Raw genomic sequence first — 19,575 nt, forward strand, 5'->3', positions numbered from 1 at the left:
GCTATAACACAATTCCGGGGTGTCCCATTGATTTAAACGGTGCTGCTATTATGCAATTTTCTTATAATGTGGGGTCGCACAGGAACAGAGCTATCATGTTATACCAGAACAGACTGTAGTACACGGGGTGTGGAGAAACCCATCAAGTGACTGAAAAAGAGAGTTCCAGGATTTTGACACAGTTGGCAGGAATCATGATACCTTTCAAATCAGGATAGTGTACTGCTTGATGGTAAACTTGAAGGGGTTGGTGTTCCCATGCAGCTGTTACCCTTGTCCTTCTAGGAGTTAGAGCTTGAAAGTTTGGAAGGTGCTGTCGAAGAGGCCTTGGTGAGTTGCTGTAGTGCATCTTGTTGATGGTATACATTAATGATCGTAAACAGAGTGAATGTCAACACTATTATGAATAGGAAGGGTTTGGAGGGATATGGGCCGGGTGCTGGCAGGTGGGACTAGATTGGGTTGGGATATCTGGTCGGCATGGACGGATTGGACTTAAGGGTCTGTTTCCATGCTGTACATCTCTATGACTCTATGACTATTGGATAAGGTATTAATCAAGTGGACTAGTTTTTGCTTTTTTTGAGAAGATTTGTAGCTCAGGTTGATGTTCAGGCTGTAAGTTTGCTCGCTGAGCTGGAAGGTTTGTTTTCAGACGTTTCATCACCATGCTGGGTAACATCATCAGTGAGCCTCCAGTGAAGTGCTGGTGTTCTGCCACACTTACTATTTATGTGTCTTGGTCTGTTACGGTGAGTGATATCATTTCTGGTTCTTTTTCTCAGAGGATGGTAAATGGGGTCCAAATCGATGCATTTATTAACAAAACCGGAATTTCATCAATAAACACAAAGTTGGAGCCTATTTACCAACCTCTGAGAAAAAGAACCGGAAATTATATCATCCACCTTAACAGATCAAGACAGATACATAGCAAGAGGGACGGAACACCAGCACTTCACCGGAGGCTCACTGATGATGTTACCTAGCATGGTGACAAAACATCTGAAAACAAGCCTTCCAGCTCAGCGAGAAACTTACAACTGGAATACTTTTTCTTGGATGGTGTCAAGTTTTTTGAGTGTTCTTGCAGCTGCATCCATCCAGCAAGTGCTGATTATTCTATCACACTCTGGCTTGTGCCTTGGGGATGGTGAACAAGCTCTGGGGAGTGGGGCGGTTAGTTACTCACTGGAGAATTCCTAACCTGCATCCCACTCTTGCTCCATATTTATATGGAAGGTTTAATTTCTGTCACTCGTAACACCCAGGATGTTGATAATGAGGGATTCAACAATGGTAATGCCATTGAATATCAAGGGGTATTGATTTTCTCTTGGTTGTTGGCTGGAATTTGTGTGGCCACAAATGTCACTACACACAGATCTGTCCAAGGTGAATGTTGTCTAGGTTTTGCAACACATGATATGGACTGCTTCAGCATCTGAGAAATCACAAAAGATGCTGTACATTGCACAATCACTGGCGAACATACCCCCTTCTGACCTTATAATGAAGGGATGGGATTAATGAAGCAGCTGATGAAACAGATGACTGAGCCTGGGACATTATCCTGAGGAACGTCTTTGAACTAAGATGACTGACCTCCGACAACCACAAACATCTTCCTTTGTGCCAAGTATGACTAATCAGCAGAGACCTTTCCGATTCCCATTGACCGTACTTTTGCTCTGGGTCTTTGATGCCATAATCAGTCAAATTTTGCCTTGATGTCAAGAACAGCCACTCTCACCACACCTCTGGAAGTCAGTTCTTTTATCCATATTTGAAATAAGGATGTACTGAAGTCAGAAGCTGAGTGCCCTGACAGCATCAGAAAGCAGGGTATTCCACTGTGTGTGCCAAATGACAGTGCTGTCAATGACCCCTTCCATCATTTTACCAATGATCAAGAGTAGATTGTTGGCGATGTAATTGGCCAAGTTGGATTTGTCAGACTTTTTGTGGGCATTAACAAACCACACGGGTGTTTTCTAAAATCCAGGAGTAGCTTCAGGTCCGTGACTAGCCTTTCAATTCCTGACTTATTAAATTGCTCAAGCTTCCATTGGAAGTCATGTCCCCAAAGCATTAACCTGGGACCGTGGATTACGCCATTCCCAGTACACTACCATTTCCCACTACACAATCCTCGGGCTGCCACCACACAATCTTCTATCCTCCACCATTTATCTCTCAAATTATTTCCTCTCCCCTTTTCACACAACCATATATATAATTATAAAACAAACATGCTCAAACAACAGTAGAAACGATGTGACGAGATAAATCTTTAATTCTTGTGGAGATTCCAGGACAGGCTTGCCGAACAACATTCCCAAATGAGGTACAGCTCAATGTGGATACACGGTTAATCTGATTGTCACTCAAATGTACCTCCATAAATCAGAAAGGACTCCTCAGCTGCACCAGTATGACATGCATATGTCACATGTTACCCAGCATTCATGAGTTGGCAATTTACTACCAATGTATTTTAAGATAAACTTTACGGATCTCAAAAATGCCAAAGCTAAATTGGAACAAAAAACAGAAAGTGCCTGAGAAACTCAGCAGGTTTGGCAGCATCTGTGGAGAAAGAAACAAAGTTAATCTTTCAAGCCCAACTGGACTCTTCTTCAGCAGTCTTCTTCTTCTTAGAGTCACAGAGATGTACAGCATGGAAACAGACCCTTCGGTCCAACTTATCTATGCCAACCAGATATACCAACCCAATCTCGTCCCATTTGCCAGTACTTGGTCCTTCCTATTCATGTACCCATCCAAATGCCTTTTAAAATGTTGTAATTGTACCAGCCTCCACCACTTCCTCTGACAGTTCATTCCATACACGTATCACCCTCTGCATGAAAAAGTTGCCCCTTAGGTCCCTTTTATATCTTTCCCCTATCACCCTAAACCAATGCCCTCGAGTTCTGGACTCCCTCACTCCAGGGAAAAGACCTTGTCTATTTACCCTATCCATGCCCCGCATGATTTTATAAACCTCAATAAGGTCACCCTCAACCTCCAAAGCTCCAGGGAAAACAGCCCCAACCTATTCAGCCTTTCGTGTAGCTCAAAGTCTCAAACCGTGGCAACTTCTTGAGAAGAGCTGCAGTTAATTTTTACGACAGAGCCTTAAAGCCAGAAAAGAGGAGGCTTTCAAAGGATACACTCACAAATAGAGATTTAAAAAAGCCTGTGTTAACTCCATCACTTAGCGTCAACCCATACTTCAGTTGAAAAACCACTGGCCCTTTCACCAGGATGAACTTTCTGAACAGGTAAGCCTTAAATGTAAATACTATTGCACAACTATGCCCATTGCAATTGTGTCCAAATACATCTCGTTATGCTCCTGGTAATGGTCATCTGACAGTAATCACATTCACTTCATTGGTCCAAACACCAAAAACCAAGTTAACATTATGACTATCTGACTGATATTAGCCCATTCATTATAGCCAGGCGTCAAATCTTAGACACCTTCCTGGTTTGTGTGTGTGTGGCTATGTCTCATACCAGGCAATGTTCTTGCTGAATATTGATTATTCAAACAATAACCTTGTCAGATGCAAGGCAGCCCTCTAACATAGAACATAGAACATTACAGCACAGTACAGACCTTTCGGCCCTCGATGCTGCGCCGCCCTGTCATACTAATCTGAAGCCCATCCCACCTACCCTATTTCATATACGTCTATATGCCTGCCCAATGACGACTTAAATGCACTTAAACTTGGCAAATCTACAATCCTGCCTTAAAAATTACGTAATGAGAAAAACCATGGAAACCAGGAAGAGTGGAAATTGAATTATCTAATTTGAGTGTGCATCATTTTTTAAACATTTCTCTAACATTTCTTAGGTAATCTTTGAGGGGGTTGTAATTCAGTTGCATCTTCAGGTCCTATACAATCATACAATTGCAGTACGCACGTAGATTTAGCAGCATCCAAGTGACACACGGGTTGGAGTGCAAATCAACAACTTTAGGAGTCATTTCTTTGGAATCACATTTTCTCACTGTCGCCAGTGACTAATTAGCTGTTTGTAGCACTTTGTCTTTCATTGTGAGGCCTAGCCATCATGTGGATGAATTACCTCGGTTGGCAAAACCACAAACACTCCACTGTTAATGCCCTTACATGGTCAAAACATATAGCAGCTGGAGATACTCACTGCCTCATGTAAGTGATCAACGTGAACCTTGGTCATTAAGAGATGTGAAATTTTAACTTGAAATCTTTTAAGGGAATGCAATAATTGTAATGTGTTATCAATAATTCCTTACAAGATAATTTACCCAACTACTTCCAACTCCTCCAAGAAGGACCAATAAATCAAATTCAAGAAATAAATAAAATACATTTGCATAACCATTGTTCACGTAACTGTTACCCAACTGACCCTATATTTATAATCTTTACATCTATTGTCCCCTCCAGCTCATCTTGTACTATAAAAACCTGCAGAGAAGGCTAGAAAATCTGGACGGCATGGTGGCTCAGTGATTAGCACTGCTACCTCATAGCACTAGGGACCTGGGTTCAATTCCATCCTTGGGTGACTGTGTGGAATTTGCACTTTCTCTCTCTGTTTCTGAGTGGGTTTTCTCCCACAGTCTAAAGATGTGAGGGTTAGGTGGATTGGCTATGCTAAATTGCCCAAAAGAGTGCAGGCCTGGTGGATTAGCCATGGGATGTGGGGGGGCTAGGTCGAGGTGGGATGCCCTACAGAGGGTTGGGATGGGCTAAATGAGACTAGCTACACACAATGAGACTAGCTACACACAATTCTGACAAGATTCTGCTGGAAATTAGTATTTGAAGAATGTGGACACTTCTTAAAACTGAAATTGGTCGATGAATTACAGTCTTAATAGTTCAATGGTGTATAAATGCTATCAAAGCATCTGAAAACAGATCAAATTTGGACAGCACATTTTCTATCTTATACTGTCTGATCCTTTTCCATAAACACTTTCCAACGAATTAATGTCTACAGGGTCACACCTGATTGGCAAGCAGATTGGAAGTCTTTCTATAAATATAAAGTTATTCAGAATGCAGGGCCATGCGATAAAAATAGCCCTGATAATTTTGGACTAATCTTCACAATTCCTTTTTAAAACAGGGTGACGAGACAGATATTGACAGATTACCCAGTGACAGACTGCTATACAAGCATACCTGAGATGGGTGGGGATTAGAATGAACACCAATAACCAAAAGATGACCCTCATATCTGTCAAAGTCAAACAGTGAACCCACACAGCATGCCTGTAATAAATCTAGTACCCATCCCTTATTTTGGCTCAATCCTATAAACAAGGTTCTTGTTAAATACGTGCCCAAGATCACAGAGGAAGGCAATGTCATACTAGTGGAAATTGGCTGCCTTTTTGATTTAGATTCAGATGCTGGGATTAAGTAAGGCACCAAAGTCACAAACAGTTTTCGGCAACTTTCGATGGTGGGCAAAGTGATTGGATGGACATGTTGCAGAGAGCATGAAGCCATTGACTGTGCCTTTCCCAATATTTATGTAGAGACAATTGTGGCCAATCAAATTTCAAAACTGAGAGTTTTGTTCAGAAATTGTATAATGAAGGTATTTTCATTCAAGTCAAGTAAATGGAGTCAAGATGCAGTTTGGTTTGACCTGATTGGATGGTGAAGCAGGTTCAAGAGGTTGATTAGCTATGTTCCTATGCATGTCTGGAATCAGACATTCTGACAGCAGAGCAAATGAAGTGAGTACAATCAGTATATGTTGCATGTTGACTCGGTGGGGAGAATCTTATGCTAAGTTTGAGGTCTTTACACGTGTCCTCCCTCCCCATCATAATGGATGGTGGGGGAAGGGTTCAGACTCTCATGCTCCTTGGCCAGCTCGCTCAGCAAGAACCATCGTAGTTTTCACAGCTGTCAAACCTTTTGCTGGCTTGAGGTTCAAAGGGGACGTTGCACCTCAGAGCTGCTGGATAAGAAATCTTGTCTCAACGGCGCCAGTGATGGCCATGACTGGGACTGCGACAGTCTCCAAGAAAAACATTCAAGGAACTCAATTGTGAGGTGAGTCCAGAGTGTTGCTGGGCCAAGGCGAAGAGGCCTCGAGAGGGTGTGAGGTGACAGGTTAACAAGTGCTGGGTACGGGGGTGGGGGGTTGGATCTACTGGGGAAAGGACACACTTTGGATCTTCCCCTGACTCCCACAGCCCCTCCACCAGGTTGGTAGCTGTCTCTGAGCAGGCTGCAGACCTAGCGTGGCCCTGGAAAAGTCGCAGCATCAGTGGGCAGAGGCACTCAAGTGGCCATTTATTGTACACTTAAGGGCCTGAACTGGTATATGAATAGGTGAGCCATCTGACACATCCTCTACTCTAGACAAAATACCCAAGAGCACATGGATACTCGAGATAGCATCGTGCTACTGACAATGCCCCTGCCTGCCAACCTACCTTCGGAAAACAGTAAAGTTCCATCATATTTCTCATGGTGACCCTGCCACAAGGCAAAATACGGCAGTGGAAAAGGAGGAGACCATTAGTAAAGTTTTTGGGGTCCCCCAAAGGTTTGTAGGAAGGGAACCTAGATTTATTTGGTGAAATTTGTTTCATAAAGTTAGAGCTGAACAATGCAGCAAAGATTGTACAAGGAAGATATAGTCAAGAATAGATTACCTACAGTCTGGAAACTGGCCCTTCGGCCCAACAAGTCCACACTGACCCTCCCAGTAACCCACCCAGACACATTCCCCAACCCTATATTTACCCCTGACTAATGCACCTAACGCTATGGGCAATTCAGCGTGGCCAATTCACCTGACCTTCACATCTTTGGATTGTGGGAGGAAACCGGAGTACCTGGAGGAAACCCACACAGACAAGAGGAGAACATGCAAACTCCACACAAACAGTCGCCCAAGGCTGGAATCAAACCCGGGTCCCTGGCGCTGTGAGGCAGCAGTGCTAACCACTGAGCAACTGTGCCACCCCTACATCATAATAAAGGTTGCAGACAAGTCAAGGAAGAGAAAGAGAGAACGAGCCTTTCCAGGGTATGCAAACTTGAAAATCATTGCAGGAAATGTGTGCATTTTTTAACAGATTGGCATGGATAGAAGATTGGCCGGTTAACTGAAGTAGAGCATAGGAATAAATGGGTCTTTTTCAGGCTGGCAGGATGTCACGAGTGGTGTGCACAGGGCCACCAGCGCCTCCACCATTTACAATTTATAGAAATGATTTTGATGAAGGGATCAAGATGTGGTCGGTAAATCTGTTGATGTCACAAAGATAGGTAGGAAAGCGAACTGTGAAGAGGACATAAGGAGCAGGCAAAGGAATACAGATAGCTTAGGTAAGTGGGCAAAGGTCTGACAAATGGGGTACAATGTGGGCAAATGTGAAATTGGTGCATTAATCACAGAAGGTTAGTATCCAGGTACAGCAAGGCGTCAGGAATAAAATGTCATGTTTTATTATGAGGGGAATTGAATGCAAGAGTTGGGAGAAGATGGTTCAGTTACACAGGGCATTGGTGAGAGCACATCTGGGGTACTGTGTACAGCATTGGTCACTGTACTTACAGAAAAACGTTAATGCATTGGAATCAGTCTGGAGAAGGTTTACAAGACTAGCACCTGGAATTAAAGTGGATTGCCTTATGAGGAAAGGCTGGACAAGCTCAGTCTATAACCTCTGGAAGTTAGAAGATTCAGAGGTGACTTAACTGAAATATATAAAATCCTGAGAGATCTTGACCAAGTGGATGTGGAAAGAATATTTATTCTTGTGTGGTGTCCATTTAAGACAAAGATGAGGAAACATTGTTTTCTTGCAGTCAGTTGCATATCTTTGGAATTTCCTTCCTCAAAAGGCAGTGGATGCAGACTCTTTAAATATTTTTCATGGCAGAGGTAGATAGATTTTTGATGATCAAACTTTATTGAAATGTGCAGGAATGTAGAATTGAGGTTGAAATCAGATCAAACATGATGTTATTGAATGGGGTAGCAGGGTTGAAGGGCTGAGTGGCCTGCTCTTGTTCCTTGTTCTTATGTTTTAGATCCAACGTGACATTCAAGAATGTAAGCTTGAAGATGGAGTAGCAGTTTGAAGGGACAGAGAAGTCAAGGGTAGATGATTTGAAGGGAGGAGATGGTTTTGAGGGGGGGGTGGAAACAGGAAAACAAATGATTTACAATGATAATGGGGATCAGGGAGGAAAATTGGAAGCTTAGGGGAAATGAAGGTCATGGTACAGGGTGATAAATCTCACAGAAAGGAAGAATAAGAGACAAGATAAAGAAACTACAGAATTATGAAGAACTAGGATTGGGGATGTTAATTCTTATGTTTTGTATTGTTTGGTGGGAAATATGAAAGAGCAGTAGAAGTATCAAATTTTAGTGGCAGAGAAATCTGCAAGCTACACACAGAGTTGTTGCTAAAGAGAGCAAGAAATGAGGGGGCAGTTTCAGAGACCAACATTAAACAAAGTTGCCTTTAAATTGATAAAGTAGGAGAAAGTGAGGACCGCAGATGCTGGGGATCAGAGTCAAGAGTGTGTTGCTGGAAAAGCACAGCAGGTCAGGCAGCATCCTGCTCCTTGGATGCTGCCTGACCTGCTGTGCTTTTCCAGCAACACATTTTTCAGTTTAAATTGATAAAGCCTTCTGGTTTTATACACAGGAAGCAAGTGCCAGGCCTGAATCTGTTTCACAAGTGTTTAAGACCATTGCTTTGTGAAGTCATATGGGTGATTATGGTGACTCAGACTATTAGAGAATCTCTGCTGATTCACTATGTAATTGTAGTATGGGTGCCAAGTCTCTATGTCTTGCTAAATTGAGTCATCACATCAAAAATAATCAAGATATCAGCATTTGTTGCTGAGAGACTAAGTCTTGTGGGGACCTTGCTTTTCTGACTCAGGTGAGTTTCATCAGGACATTGACAACAGGTTGGAAGAGCGTTGAATTCGAGATTTGTTAACGCCCCTTGGTGAAACTGAACACTGCTTTTGGTGATAGTGGGGAGGAAGTGTACATTTAATCAGGCAGGAAGGTGGAAACCCTGCTACCTTCAAACCACTGCCCCAGTCAAGTCTATGAATGGAAAGGACTATTTGATTACTTAGATTACTTACAGTGTGGAAACTAGGCCCTTCAGCCCAACAAGTCCACACTGACCCGCCAAAGCGCAACCCACACAGACCCATTCCCCTACATTTATCCCTTCACCTAACCCTACAGGCAATTTAGCATGGCCAATTCACTTAACCTGCACATTTTTGGACTGTGGGAGGAAACCAGAGCACCCAGAGGAAAACCACGCAGACATGGGGAGAATGTGCAAACTCCACACAGTCAGTCGCCTGAGGTGGGAATTGAACCCAGGTCGCTAGCGCTGTGAGACAGCAGTGCTAACCACTGTGCCATCCTGCTGCAACTGAGGCACTGAAATTGGAAATGAATGCTCATGCAAGGACGTCAGTCCATTGCCATTGGCATTCACTCAGCAGTGTGTGAGCCTGTCCCCTTGCTGGAAGCCTGGCTGGTAAGCTCATTTAGTACCTGCCTGAGAAACGGGGTAGGGAATGGGGAGGGCTGCTGAGAGCAAGCCTTGCCATACCTCCCAATGTGACATCCCTCGCCATACACTTCCTTCGATCACCCTCCTGTTTCTGGGTGAGTGAAGTAACGGCACCAACTCTCCATTGCCATTGCAGAGTCCAATAAAGGTTGGCAGCTTTCGGCAGATGGGACCTCTACCCCCTCCTGATCACCCCCCCAAAAGGAAGTGCCCTTCCTCCTCTTAAATACTGTCCAATTACTTTAATGAGAATAAGCTTTCATGCACTTAGTAACAGGAAATAGGAGCACGAATAGGCCATTCAGCCCTTCAAGAATGCTCCACCATTCAACATGATCATGGCAGTTCATTCAACTCAGTCCCCTGTTCCTACTTTCTTCCCATTCCCTTTCATCCCTTTACCCAAAAGATCTAAATATAATTCCTTCATGAAAACAATCACCATTATCTCATTATTGTTTTTGGTTAACCTTGTCCCTCTTCTGTACTAAGATAAAATAATTATTTTGGAAATTGTTTTTTTTTAAATAGTCCATGAACTATATATTGTGAAAGAAAACACATAGCTGGCCAAGTAATTCAAGCAGTAACTTAATATGAGGCAAACAGAGAAAATTCTGGAGGAACTCAGCATGGCTGGCAGCATCTGTGAAGAGAGAAACAAGAGTTAAAGTTTCAGATTCCATAAGATTCTTTTTCAGAGGTTCTGAGTTTCTGCAGCATTCTTTGTGCCTGTTTCTGATTTCCATCCTCCGCTATATTTTGCTTTTTAATTCAATATGAGGAATCTGTTGTCATGGTACAAGATATCATAAGAATTCTTTGCTGAATTACTCTCTAGATTGCAACTGACTGGCACCCTACAAGTGTATACAAAAAGGAAATGTATTTTGAGCAGCCTAGCATCCCTAATTTCTGGTGGCCTGGGTTGCAAGAGCTATGCAATAAGTTAAGAATCACTGAACTGTATCCCTTAAATTGATGTCACCAGTGAATAGAAACTGCTATCGTTCCGAACTTTCCAAATTAACTCCAAAACCTCGTTGATGCAGGCAGGAAAGGCCAAGACAGAAACACGTCTGTTGTGCATGCACTGATCTGTTTTGTCATGAGTACTGACGTTAGTATTATAATGATGGGGAGAGGAACTGCTCCTGGGCATAAAGTCATTAGAAGTCGAAAGAAGGGTCCAGTTATCTCCAAAAGCAATAATACAAGTACCATCAGGCATGCTGCGTTTGCAACTATCTCAAATTGTAACAAGCTCAAAGGGCCAAATATTCTGTTCTTGTTCCCATGTTCACCTAACATTTCGAGGTAAGCTGCTTTGCAGTCAATAAGAATGTGTGTTGTTATTATTTTGATTAGTTACAAGTCTTGGCTGTTGAGTCAGCAAGGCAAGTTGCTGCTTTCACCTTTTTAGGGTTGTGGAATTAATTGAAAACAAGAAAACTGCGAGACGTACGAGGACCAAAATTATGAATGGGCCTGCTGTCTTTTTACAACAGCACTATATGACAACCATCAATGCATAAAACATTTTGCATCTGTTACATGCGGGAAAAGATGAACTCAATGTGAGCATTGAATGAGTTGTGAAGTAGTCATAGAGGCAACTGATAAACATTCACACAAGAATATAAAAGGTTGCAGCAGGAGTATGTCATACAGCCCATTTTGCCTGATCCACCATTCAATGCACTTATAGCTATCTTCGGTTTCAATTCCTAACTCCCACCCTGAGAGACCAAATCTCTGTCGATCTCAGTCTCAAATGTATTCAATCATAGAGCACCAACCGCCCCCGGGATAGAAAATTCCAAAGATTTAGAATCCTTTGGGCAAAGAAATTACTCCTCATCTCAGACCTCAATGATTCAACCCTTATCCTGAGATCCTGCCCACACGTGTCAGCTTAAGCCCCTTCAGAATATGGTACGTTTCATGAGATCTCCTCCCATTCTTCTAAAAGCAGAGAATAGGGTCCCAATTTACTCAGTCTCTCATCACTGGGCAACCTTGTCACCCCAGGAAGCAAATGTGGTGAACTTTTGCCTCCGATGCAAGTATATTTATTCTCCCCCTAGAGGCAGGTCCATGGTGATTAGTGACATAACCATGTAACGGTGCTATGCTTTTATTTACCATGAGGAGACTTAACTCAAGGCTACCTCAACCAGAATTGAAATTGGTTGTTTGCAATCTGACTTGCACATGAACCATCTAGCCACTTAGCTAATTGTACCACTCCCCCATCCAACATAAGTGTATCTTTGTCTCAATATGGAGACCAAGAACTGCACATTATATTCCAGGTATGGTATCACTAAAGCCCTGCATGACTGTAGCCAGGCTTTCTTATTCTTAAATTCGGGTTATTCCCTTGTATTGGAGGTCAATACGTCATAGGCGCTCCTGATGGCTTTCATGCCAACTGTCTTGTGTTTCTCAGTGAATGCACCTAGACTCTGAATATCAACATTCTTTTCTATAAAATGCTGCTTCTCTCTTCTAACTTTTAAAGTTGATAACATTTTGCTGCATTACACGCCATGTGTCACCTGGTTGCTTACTGTCTTGGAAATAGTGAGGACTGCAGATGCTGGAAAGTCAGAGTCGATAAAGTGTGGAGCTGGAAAACACACAGCAGGTCAGAGAGCATCAGGTGAGTCAAAGTTATGGGCAGGATCCATCATCAGGACTCTCTTAACTGTCTCCATCTCTTTGCAGTTTCCTCACAGCTTACATTCCCACTTAGCTTTGTGTATCATCAGCAATTTTCTAAGTTTTAAGCTTTAGGCTTTGTTTTGAAGGCCCTTCACAACTTTTGTTATTTGAGCACTGGAAACAAAAACTGCAAATGAACTACATCCCTGATTCAACAGTCACTCTTAAGTGAATTTTAGAATTTACTTCCTACACCTTGAGGTTTCATCCAGAACCAAACTTACTGTAGTCATTACACTTCCAACAATTCAAAACAACTGTTTGCTTGTTTGCCCATCTTTAGTTGTACAGCAGATGTGCATACCTTTGACAGGACGTCCATGTCTTAACTTGGTAGTCCAGTGCTTGAATATCAACTGCTGTGATTCAGCCACAAACAAACAAAAATGTGCAAATTCTGCCAAGAAAATAACCCTGAGGTTTTTAAAAATCTGAAGTCATTCTCCGATTACCTTTTAAGGGTTGTCTTTTTCCAAACTCGCTGTTGCATCTTTCCTCTCTCCTCCCAGCCCAAGTCTAGTGTCCCAGGCAACACATGGCATGATAAAAGCCAGAATTTGCTGCACCCCTTAAGTCCCTTTTAAATTATTCCCATCTCACCCTAAACCTATTCCACTTATTTCTGGACTCACCCACCCCAGGGAAAAGACTTTGACTATTTATCCCCTCATGATTTTATAAACCTCTATAAAGGTCACCCCCTCATCCTCAATTCTAAACTGTGAATCCATGGCACAGGCTGCTAATGGTGCATAAAAGCCCCAGCGATTTGTGAGAGGTCACTAAGTTCCTACAACATCAAGGACATCACAGCCATATTTAACCCTCTTCTGGTCTGCGTTTCACTCATAGTTGTTCTCAGGCAAGGCAACCGAATGTCGATCAGCAGCTAATATTGCAATCTGTTCCCATGCCTGTTCCATCAATGCTCATCTGTCTCTCCCACACCAGCCTGCTCCCTAGCTACAGTCAATGACATTGGGGCCAACATATGATACTTATAATTCAGATGAGATTAAACAATTAGAGTCATAAAATCATAGAGATGTACAGCATGAAACATATCCTTCGGTCCAACTCATCCATGCCAACCAGATATCCTAACCTAATCTAGTCCCATTTGCAAGCACTTGGCCCATATCCCTCTAAACCCTTCCTATTCATATACCCATCCAGATGTCTTTTAAATGTTGTAATTGTACCAGCCTCCACCACTTCCTCTGGCAGCTCATTCCATATACGCACCACCCTCTGCGTGAAAAAGTTGCCCCAAAGGTCTCATTTAAATTATTCCTCTCTCACCCTAAACCTATGCCCTCAAGTTCTGGACTCCCCCACCCCAGGGAAAAGACCTTGTCTATTTATCCCCTCATGATTTTATAAAGCTCTGTAAGGTCACCCCTCAGCCTTAATTCTAAAGACTTTGCACAAAATTCAAGAACAATTGCAGGTAGTAAAGAAGTTTGAATTCATGAAAAAAGAAACCATGCTGTTGAAGTTTTTAATCTTGCACTCCATTAGGACAGGTGCAAGAATGCCAAATTTCAAAGGGAGTAGCAATTTATATTGTGAGCGGATAGGACACTAATTGGTTGGCAAGTCAAATCCCGATTGGTCATCGTGTTGTCATGGAAAATGCATTTTCATATAATTTTTGACGAATTCAAAACAAAGTCCCATTTGCCTACAGAGGACATCAATTCACGCAGCTTCTGGCATTGTTAACCCCTTTGAAATTTGATATCCTTGCATCTGTCCTGACGGGTGCAAGATGGAAAAATTCACCAGCATGTTTCTTTCTTCAACCTTGACTTAAAATTCAGAAATTTATTGAATGCATCACACAAGGCCACACAAATCAATGCATTTATTTCCTAAGATGTCAGGTCAAGCTTCTTTTTTTAAGTTCACCTGCATACCACAGAAACATAAGTTGTTAATGTTTCAAAACATGCTTCAGCCACACAGTAAGATTTACATCCATAATCCTGTCAAATATCGCACTCACATTTGTTTAGAAAGCGGGGATTCAGACCCCAGTTTAGAGCCATGAGGGCAGAATTAGCCACTGGGCTAATGCTCCAGTGCAATATTGAGGGTGTGCTACACACTGTCTGTGATGTTACAACTAGACAGTCCTAAAATGAGGTTGAGAGACAACTTTATCGAAGTTTATAAAATCATGAGGGGTATAGATAGGGTTAATGGTAGCTGTCTTTTCCCTAGGACGGGGGATTTCAAGACAAGGGGGCGCATTTTTAAGGTGAGAGGAGAGGGATTTAAAAAGAGGGGCAAATATTTTACACAGAGGGTGGTTCTCCTGTGGAATGAACCTCCTGAGGAAATGATGGATGTGGGTACAATTACAATGTTTAAAAGACATTTGAATAAATACATGAATAGGAAATGTTTGGAGGGATATGGGCCTGGAGCAGGCAGGTGGGACTAGTTTAGTTTGAGTTTATGTTTGGCATGGACTGGTTGGACCGAAGGGATCTGCATTACAGGTCAGGCAACATCCGAGGAGCAGAAAAATTGACATTTCAGGCAAAAGTCCTTCGTTCCTGATGAAGGGCTTTTGCCCAAAACGTCAATTTTCCTGCTCCTCAGATGCTGCCTGACCTGCTGTGCTTTTCCAGCACCACTCTAATCTCGACTCTGATTTCCAGCATCTGCAGTCTTCACTTTTACCTGATTGGACCAAAGGGTCTGTTTCCATGCTGTATGACTTTGTGCCTCAATAAGAGTAGGATGGCTATTATGGTCAATATGATTTCTTCAACCAATACCCATGGACAGAGGATCTGGTCATTATCTCCTCGTTGTCCACTGAACTTTTAAAGCACTTTGAGGTCAGTAGAGATACAGTATACTCAATTTCTCTTTGGTAAAGCTGGTGAACAAATAACTAGAAACATTTAGCTGTTGTCTATACTGTGTAGTTAAGTCTTCAGAATATTGACTATCCAGTCAAATGGCAAATATTGTGTTAATGCTAAAAGAAGTACCAACTACCAGCAGTGACAGTATCAGCAGTCACTGAGTGGGAGGCTATAAATTTTAACCTTGACAGTAATATTATGTAACTTATGTGGTGTAATGGCACAAAAGATAAATGGTGTTACAGATAATGGACATAGGTTATCCCTTGGTAAGGCTTCTGAGGGATGGGTGGAGATTGCATTGGCTGAAGGCTTGCTTGCCTCTAAAATGTTTCTCAATTAATTTGGCAAAAAGTACACATTCTCTGCCAATCCTGATGAATAATAGCAAACAGAACAAAATAAAAAAATCTTGCACCCAATAAAAGACTGTCAACAGCATGCAAAAAGGAGGATGGATCAGCATATAAACAAGGTCAACAACAAGGGCTCGACAATATCCCTCTCCCAAATATACAGCAAAAACATCCTGACAGCAACTACACAGGGATCCTCAAACAGAATGGGGAGGAAGTCGTGTGACGTGCATTCATGGGGCTTAAGACATTATCCTTCTCCCAGCTAGTGCCAAGTTTAAAATCTGCAGATAAAAACAAGTTTTGCAGAAACTGACTGGACATGAATCTCCCTAACAGCTGGTTGGAACTCGTAAAAAGTGAGTTGGATCAGGTTGCTAGTGTATAGTTAGCAAGTCCAGAGAGCAAACTAGCGCAAAGTACAGAGTCACATTCAGAGAGCTAAAGTTGGCACAGGAATTAGTGTGAAGGGATGTTCAGAGATTGGAGTTTAGACAATGTCCAGTGCACTGTATATAAAGCAGACTCTCTCTGACTTCACTTTTGCACCCTAGTTAACTGTCTGTGTGGAGTTTGCACATTCTCCCAGTGTCTGCGTGGGTTTCCTCCAGGTGCTCCGGTTTCCTCCCACAATCCAAAGATGTGCAGGTTAGGTGGATTGGCCATGCTAAATTGCCTATAGTCTTCAGGAATGTGTAGGTGAGGTGCATAAGTCAGGAGTAAATATAAGATAATAGGATTGGGGAATGGGTCTGGGTGGGTTACTCTTCAAAGGGTCGGTGTGGACTTGTTGGGCTGAAGGGCCTGTTTCTACACTGTAGGAATTCTATGATTCTATGATTCTAAAACTATACAAGGCACTAGTCAGATCATAACTGAAATAGTGTGAACAATTACAGGCCCCTTACCTAGGGAAAGATATATCAGCATTGGATATACTGCAGTCCAGAGAAGATTCACTTAGAGTCATAGGGATTTACAGTACAGAAACAGACCCTTCAGTCCAACCCGTTCATGCCGACCAGATATCTCAATCCAATCTAGTCCCACCTGCCAGCACGCGGCCCATATCCCTCCAAATCCTTCCTATTCATATACCCATCCAAATGTCTTTTAAATGTTGAATTGTACCAGCCTCCACCACTCCCTCTGACAGCTCATTCCATACATGCACTTAGCTGATCCTGGGTTTGGATGGGGTATAAGGAGAAGTTGAGAAGGTTGGGGCTGGTCTCATTGGAACTTAGAAGAATGAAATGCAACTGCGTTGAAACAAACAGGATTCTTAGGCTAAGTGCAGGAAGGTTGCTTCTCCTTTCTGGGAGAGTCTAGGACCAGAGGGCATCATCTCAGAATAAGAGGTCACACATGTAAGGCAGCGATTAGATTAAAATTCCCTACAGTGTGGAAACAGGCCCTTCCACCCAACAAGTCCACACCAATCCTCCAAAGAGTAAGCCACCCGCCCTCTGACTAATGCACCTAACAACTATGGACAATTCACCTAACCTGCCCATCTTTGGACTGTGGGAGGAAACCGGAGCACTTGGAGGAAGCCCATGCAGACACCGGGAGAATATACAAACTCCATGCACACTGTCGCCCAAGGCTGGAATCGAACCTGGGATCCCTGGCGCTGTGAGGTAGCAGTGCTAAACACTGAGCCACCGTGCCGCCCCGAGGAACTTCTTCTCTCAGAGGATAGTGAATCTGGGGGATTTTTTTTAACCACAGAGGGATGTCAAGATTGGGCCATTAAGTATATTCAAGGCTGCAATTTTTAACCAGTAAGATAATCAAGGGTTATCGGGAGGAAGGGAGGAAAGTGAACTTGACAATTATAAAAACAACCATGGTCTTGTTGAATGGTGGAGTGAAGTTGATGGGCTGAATGGCCTGCCTATACTCCTATGTCTTATGTTCTGAGATGTGGAGGTGCCGGTGTTCGACAGGGATGGACAAATTTAAAAATCACACAACTCCGGGTTATAGTCCAACAGCTAGTGTTTCCAAATAAACCTGGCGTTGTGTGATTTTTAATTACGTCCTAAAAGGAGACCCAATCAAAGAAAACAAAACAACTGTGGGTGCTGGAGATCTGAAACCAAAACAGAGACTGCTGGAGAAATCCAGCAGGTCTGGCCATGTCTGTGGAGTGAATACAGCGTCAATGTTGACTCCAGTGACTCTTCATGAATTCTGCTTTTGCTTCTCTTTAAAACACTGGTCGCTCAAAGTGCCATTTCCAAGTCACATTATGAAATAGCAAACATTTTTCACCTTGGCAAGCCCAGAATGTCATTTGAACAAACTGGGCATCTGGACAGCAACAATCTGTACAAGTGTTTTCTGCCCATTTTACCACTCCAATCGCGGTCACTGTGCTCAGTCTTCTGTGGACTGTGCCAATCACAGCCCTTTTAGTCAATCTCATTCCTTCAATACTATTGAGAGAGCAAGGATTTTGCAAAATCTTCAGTTGGATAGCTCTTCCTGTAGGTCACTTAGTTTTTCTTTGCAAATGGCCCAAACTATGTACGTAACAAAGGAGATTGGTTACATTTAACAAAACAAGCCTGTTCTTGTTGACCAAACCAAAAGAAAAAGTTACAAACTTTCACTTTATTTTCAAGCCTACCCTTGTCAAAAATAATTGTCATTACAAATAATAAAAAAATTAACTGGAGGTGGGGGCTGGGGGGATGTCAGTGACGGGATATTTTCATTCATTGAGTGAAAATGTGTGATTTTTTTTTACTTTGTGCCCCCCAGTCCAACACCGGCACCTCCACTTCATTCATAGAGATTTATAACGATCAAATTACCAAGATTTACAGTGTAGCGTGAGGCCATTTGGCCCATCGTGTCGAATCCAAATCTAGTCCCGCCTCCCCCTCAACAAAAACAAAAACTGTCGGAAAAGCTCAGCAGGTCTGGCAGCATCTGTGGAGAGAAAGCAGAGTTAACGAGTGACCCTCCCGCAGAATTAATGCCATCCCTCTGAGGTTATTCAGGGCAAGCACAAGGGAGACTTTGCTGCTGCTTTGATCGCTCAGCGCGTCTGGAAAGTAGGGCAAAGTTCAGGGTGGGTTGAAATGGGAGCTGGAAATGTACAAGGTGTACTCACTTTAAGAAATATCTCTGGCCTGACGGCGTTTTGGCCATTTCCCAACCAGGGGGCAGCGGCACATCGTCTATGTTGTCGAAGGACTGCTGCCGGAGGTGGGCGTACGGCTGCGAGTTCGGGTTAGCACTGACGGGCAGAGAGGCCGGGGATGAGTGCGATCGGATGTGCTGCACCTGGAACTGGGGCAAGTTGCTGCTGGAGTCGGTGCTGGACTGACGCGAGTGCGATCCGGAGTCCGGTTGCTTGAAGAAAGACTCGGGCAGTTTCCTCATCCTCATGGGCACCTGGTGCGGGACAGCGCCTGGTTTGGGGTTCATCACGGCGTTAAATAACGCCTCCAAATCGGTCTCGGAATCTCCCAGAACCCGGACAATGGTCTGTCCCGGTGGCGGAATAGGATTTTGATCCATTGCAGAATGATATAGATAGATATAAAGTGTCTTTTCTTTTAAAAAAAATAATAAATACAAAGTTTGGAAAACTTTCTCTAAAACTTTTTTCCCCCCCCCCCAAAGAAAAAGTTCCCCCTCCCACCCCCCCAGTCCAGTCTTCAAAAGTGCGAGTGGAAAATAATCAAGACTTTCATGATCGGCCGTCTGGAAACTCCAGGCGAGTCAGAGAGAGAGAAAAAAGTTGAGGAAACTCAAGTTTCCAAGGAGTGTTCGTTCGGTCAGCGCCGTCCCTACAGGCTCCAAGGCTCGCGGTTTTAATTATTCATGAGCTCTCAGTCTCGTTGCTTTTCGACCTGAGCAAATCAGAACAGCGAAACCTTACTATGGAAAACAAGTCTTTGTCAATTTCCTGGCTTCCTCCCTACCTCTCAACCCCCCCCTCCCATTCTCCTCCCAAAAACACACACTGAAATAGATGTAAACAAAA

General features: G+C 43.1%; 1 protein-coding gene across 2 annotated transcripts in view; it reads right to left on the reverse strand.

Annotated features, from left to right (window-relative positions):
* LOC140478725 (WW domain-containing transcription regulator protein 1-like) overlaps positions 1-19,192 on the reverse strand; it is a 171,999-nt gene extending 152,807 nt beyond the window's left edge. Inside the window, exon 1 of one of the 2 annotated variants that reach the window (XM_072572029.1) lies at positions 18,697-19,192. In XM_072572029.1, the coding sequence (XP_072428130.1) occupies positions 18,697-19,106 (410 nt within the window). In that variant the 5' untranslated portion in view covers positions 19,107-19,192. The remainder of the gene's footprint in view (positions 1-18,696) is intronic. The other variant, XM_072572030.1, reaches the window with a different exon arrangement.
* Between the last annotated feature and the right edge of the window lie 383 nt (positions 19,193-19,575).

The sequence above is a fragment of the Chiloscyllium punctatum genome, chromosome 6 (assembly GCF_047496795.1).
Source record: "Chiloscyllium punctatum isolate Juve2018m chromosome 6, sChiPun1.3, whole genome shotgun sequence".
NCBI classification, from domain to species: Eukaryota; Metazoa; Chordata; class Chondrichthyes; order Orectolobiformes; family Hemiscylliidae; genus Chiloscyllium; species Chiloscyllium punctatum.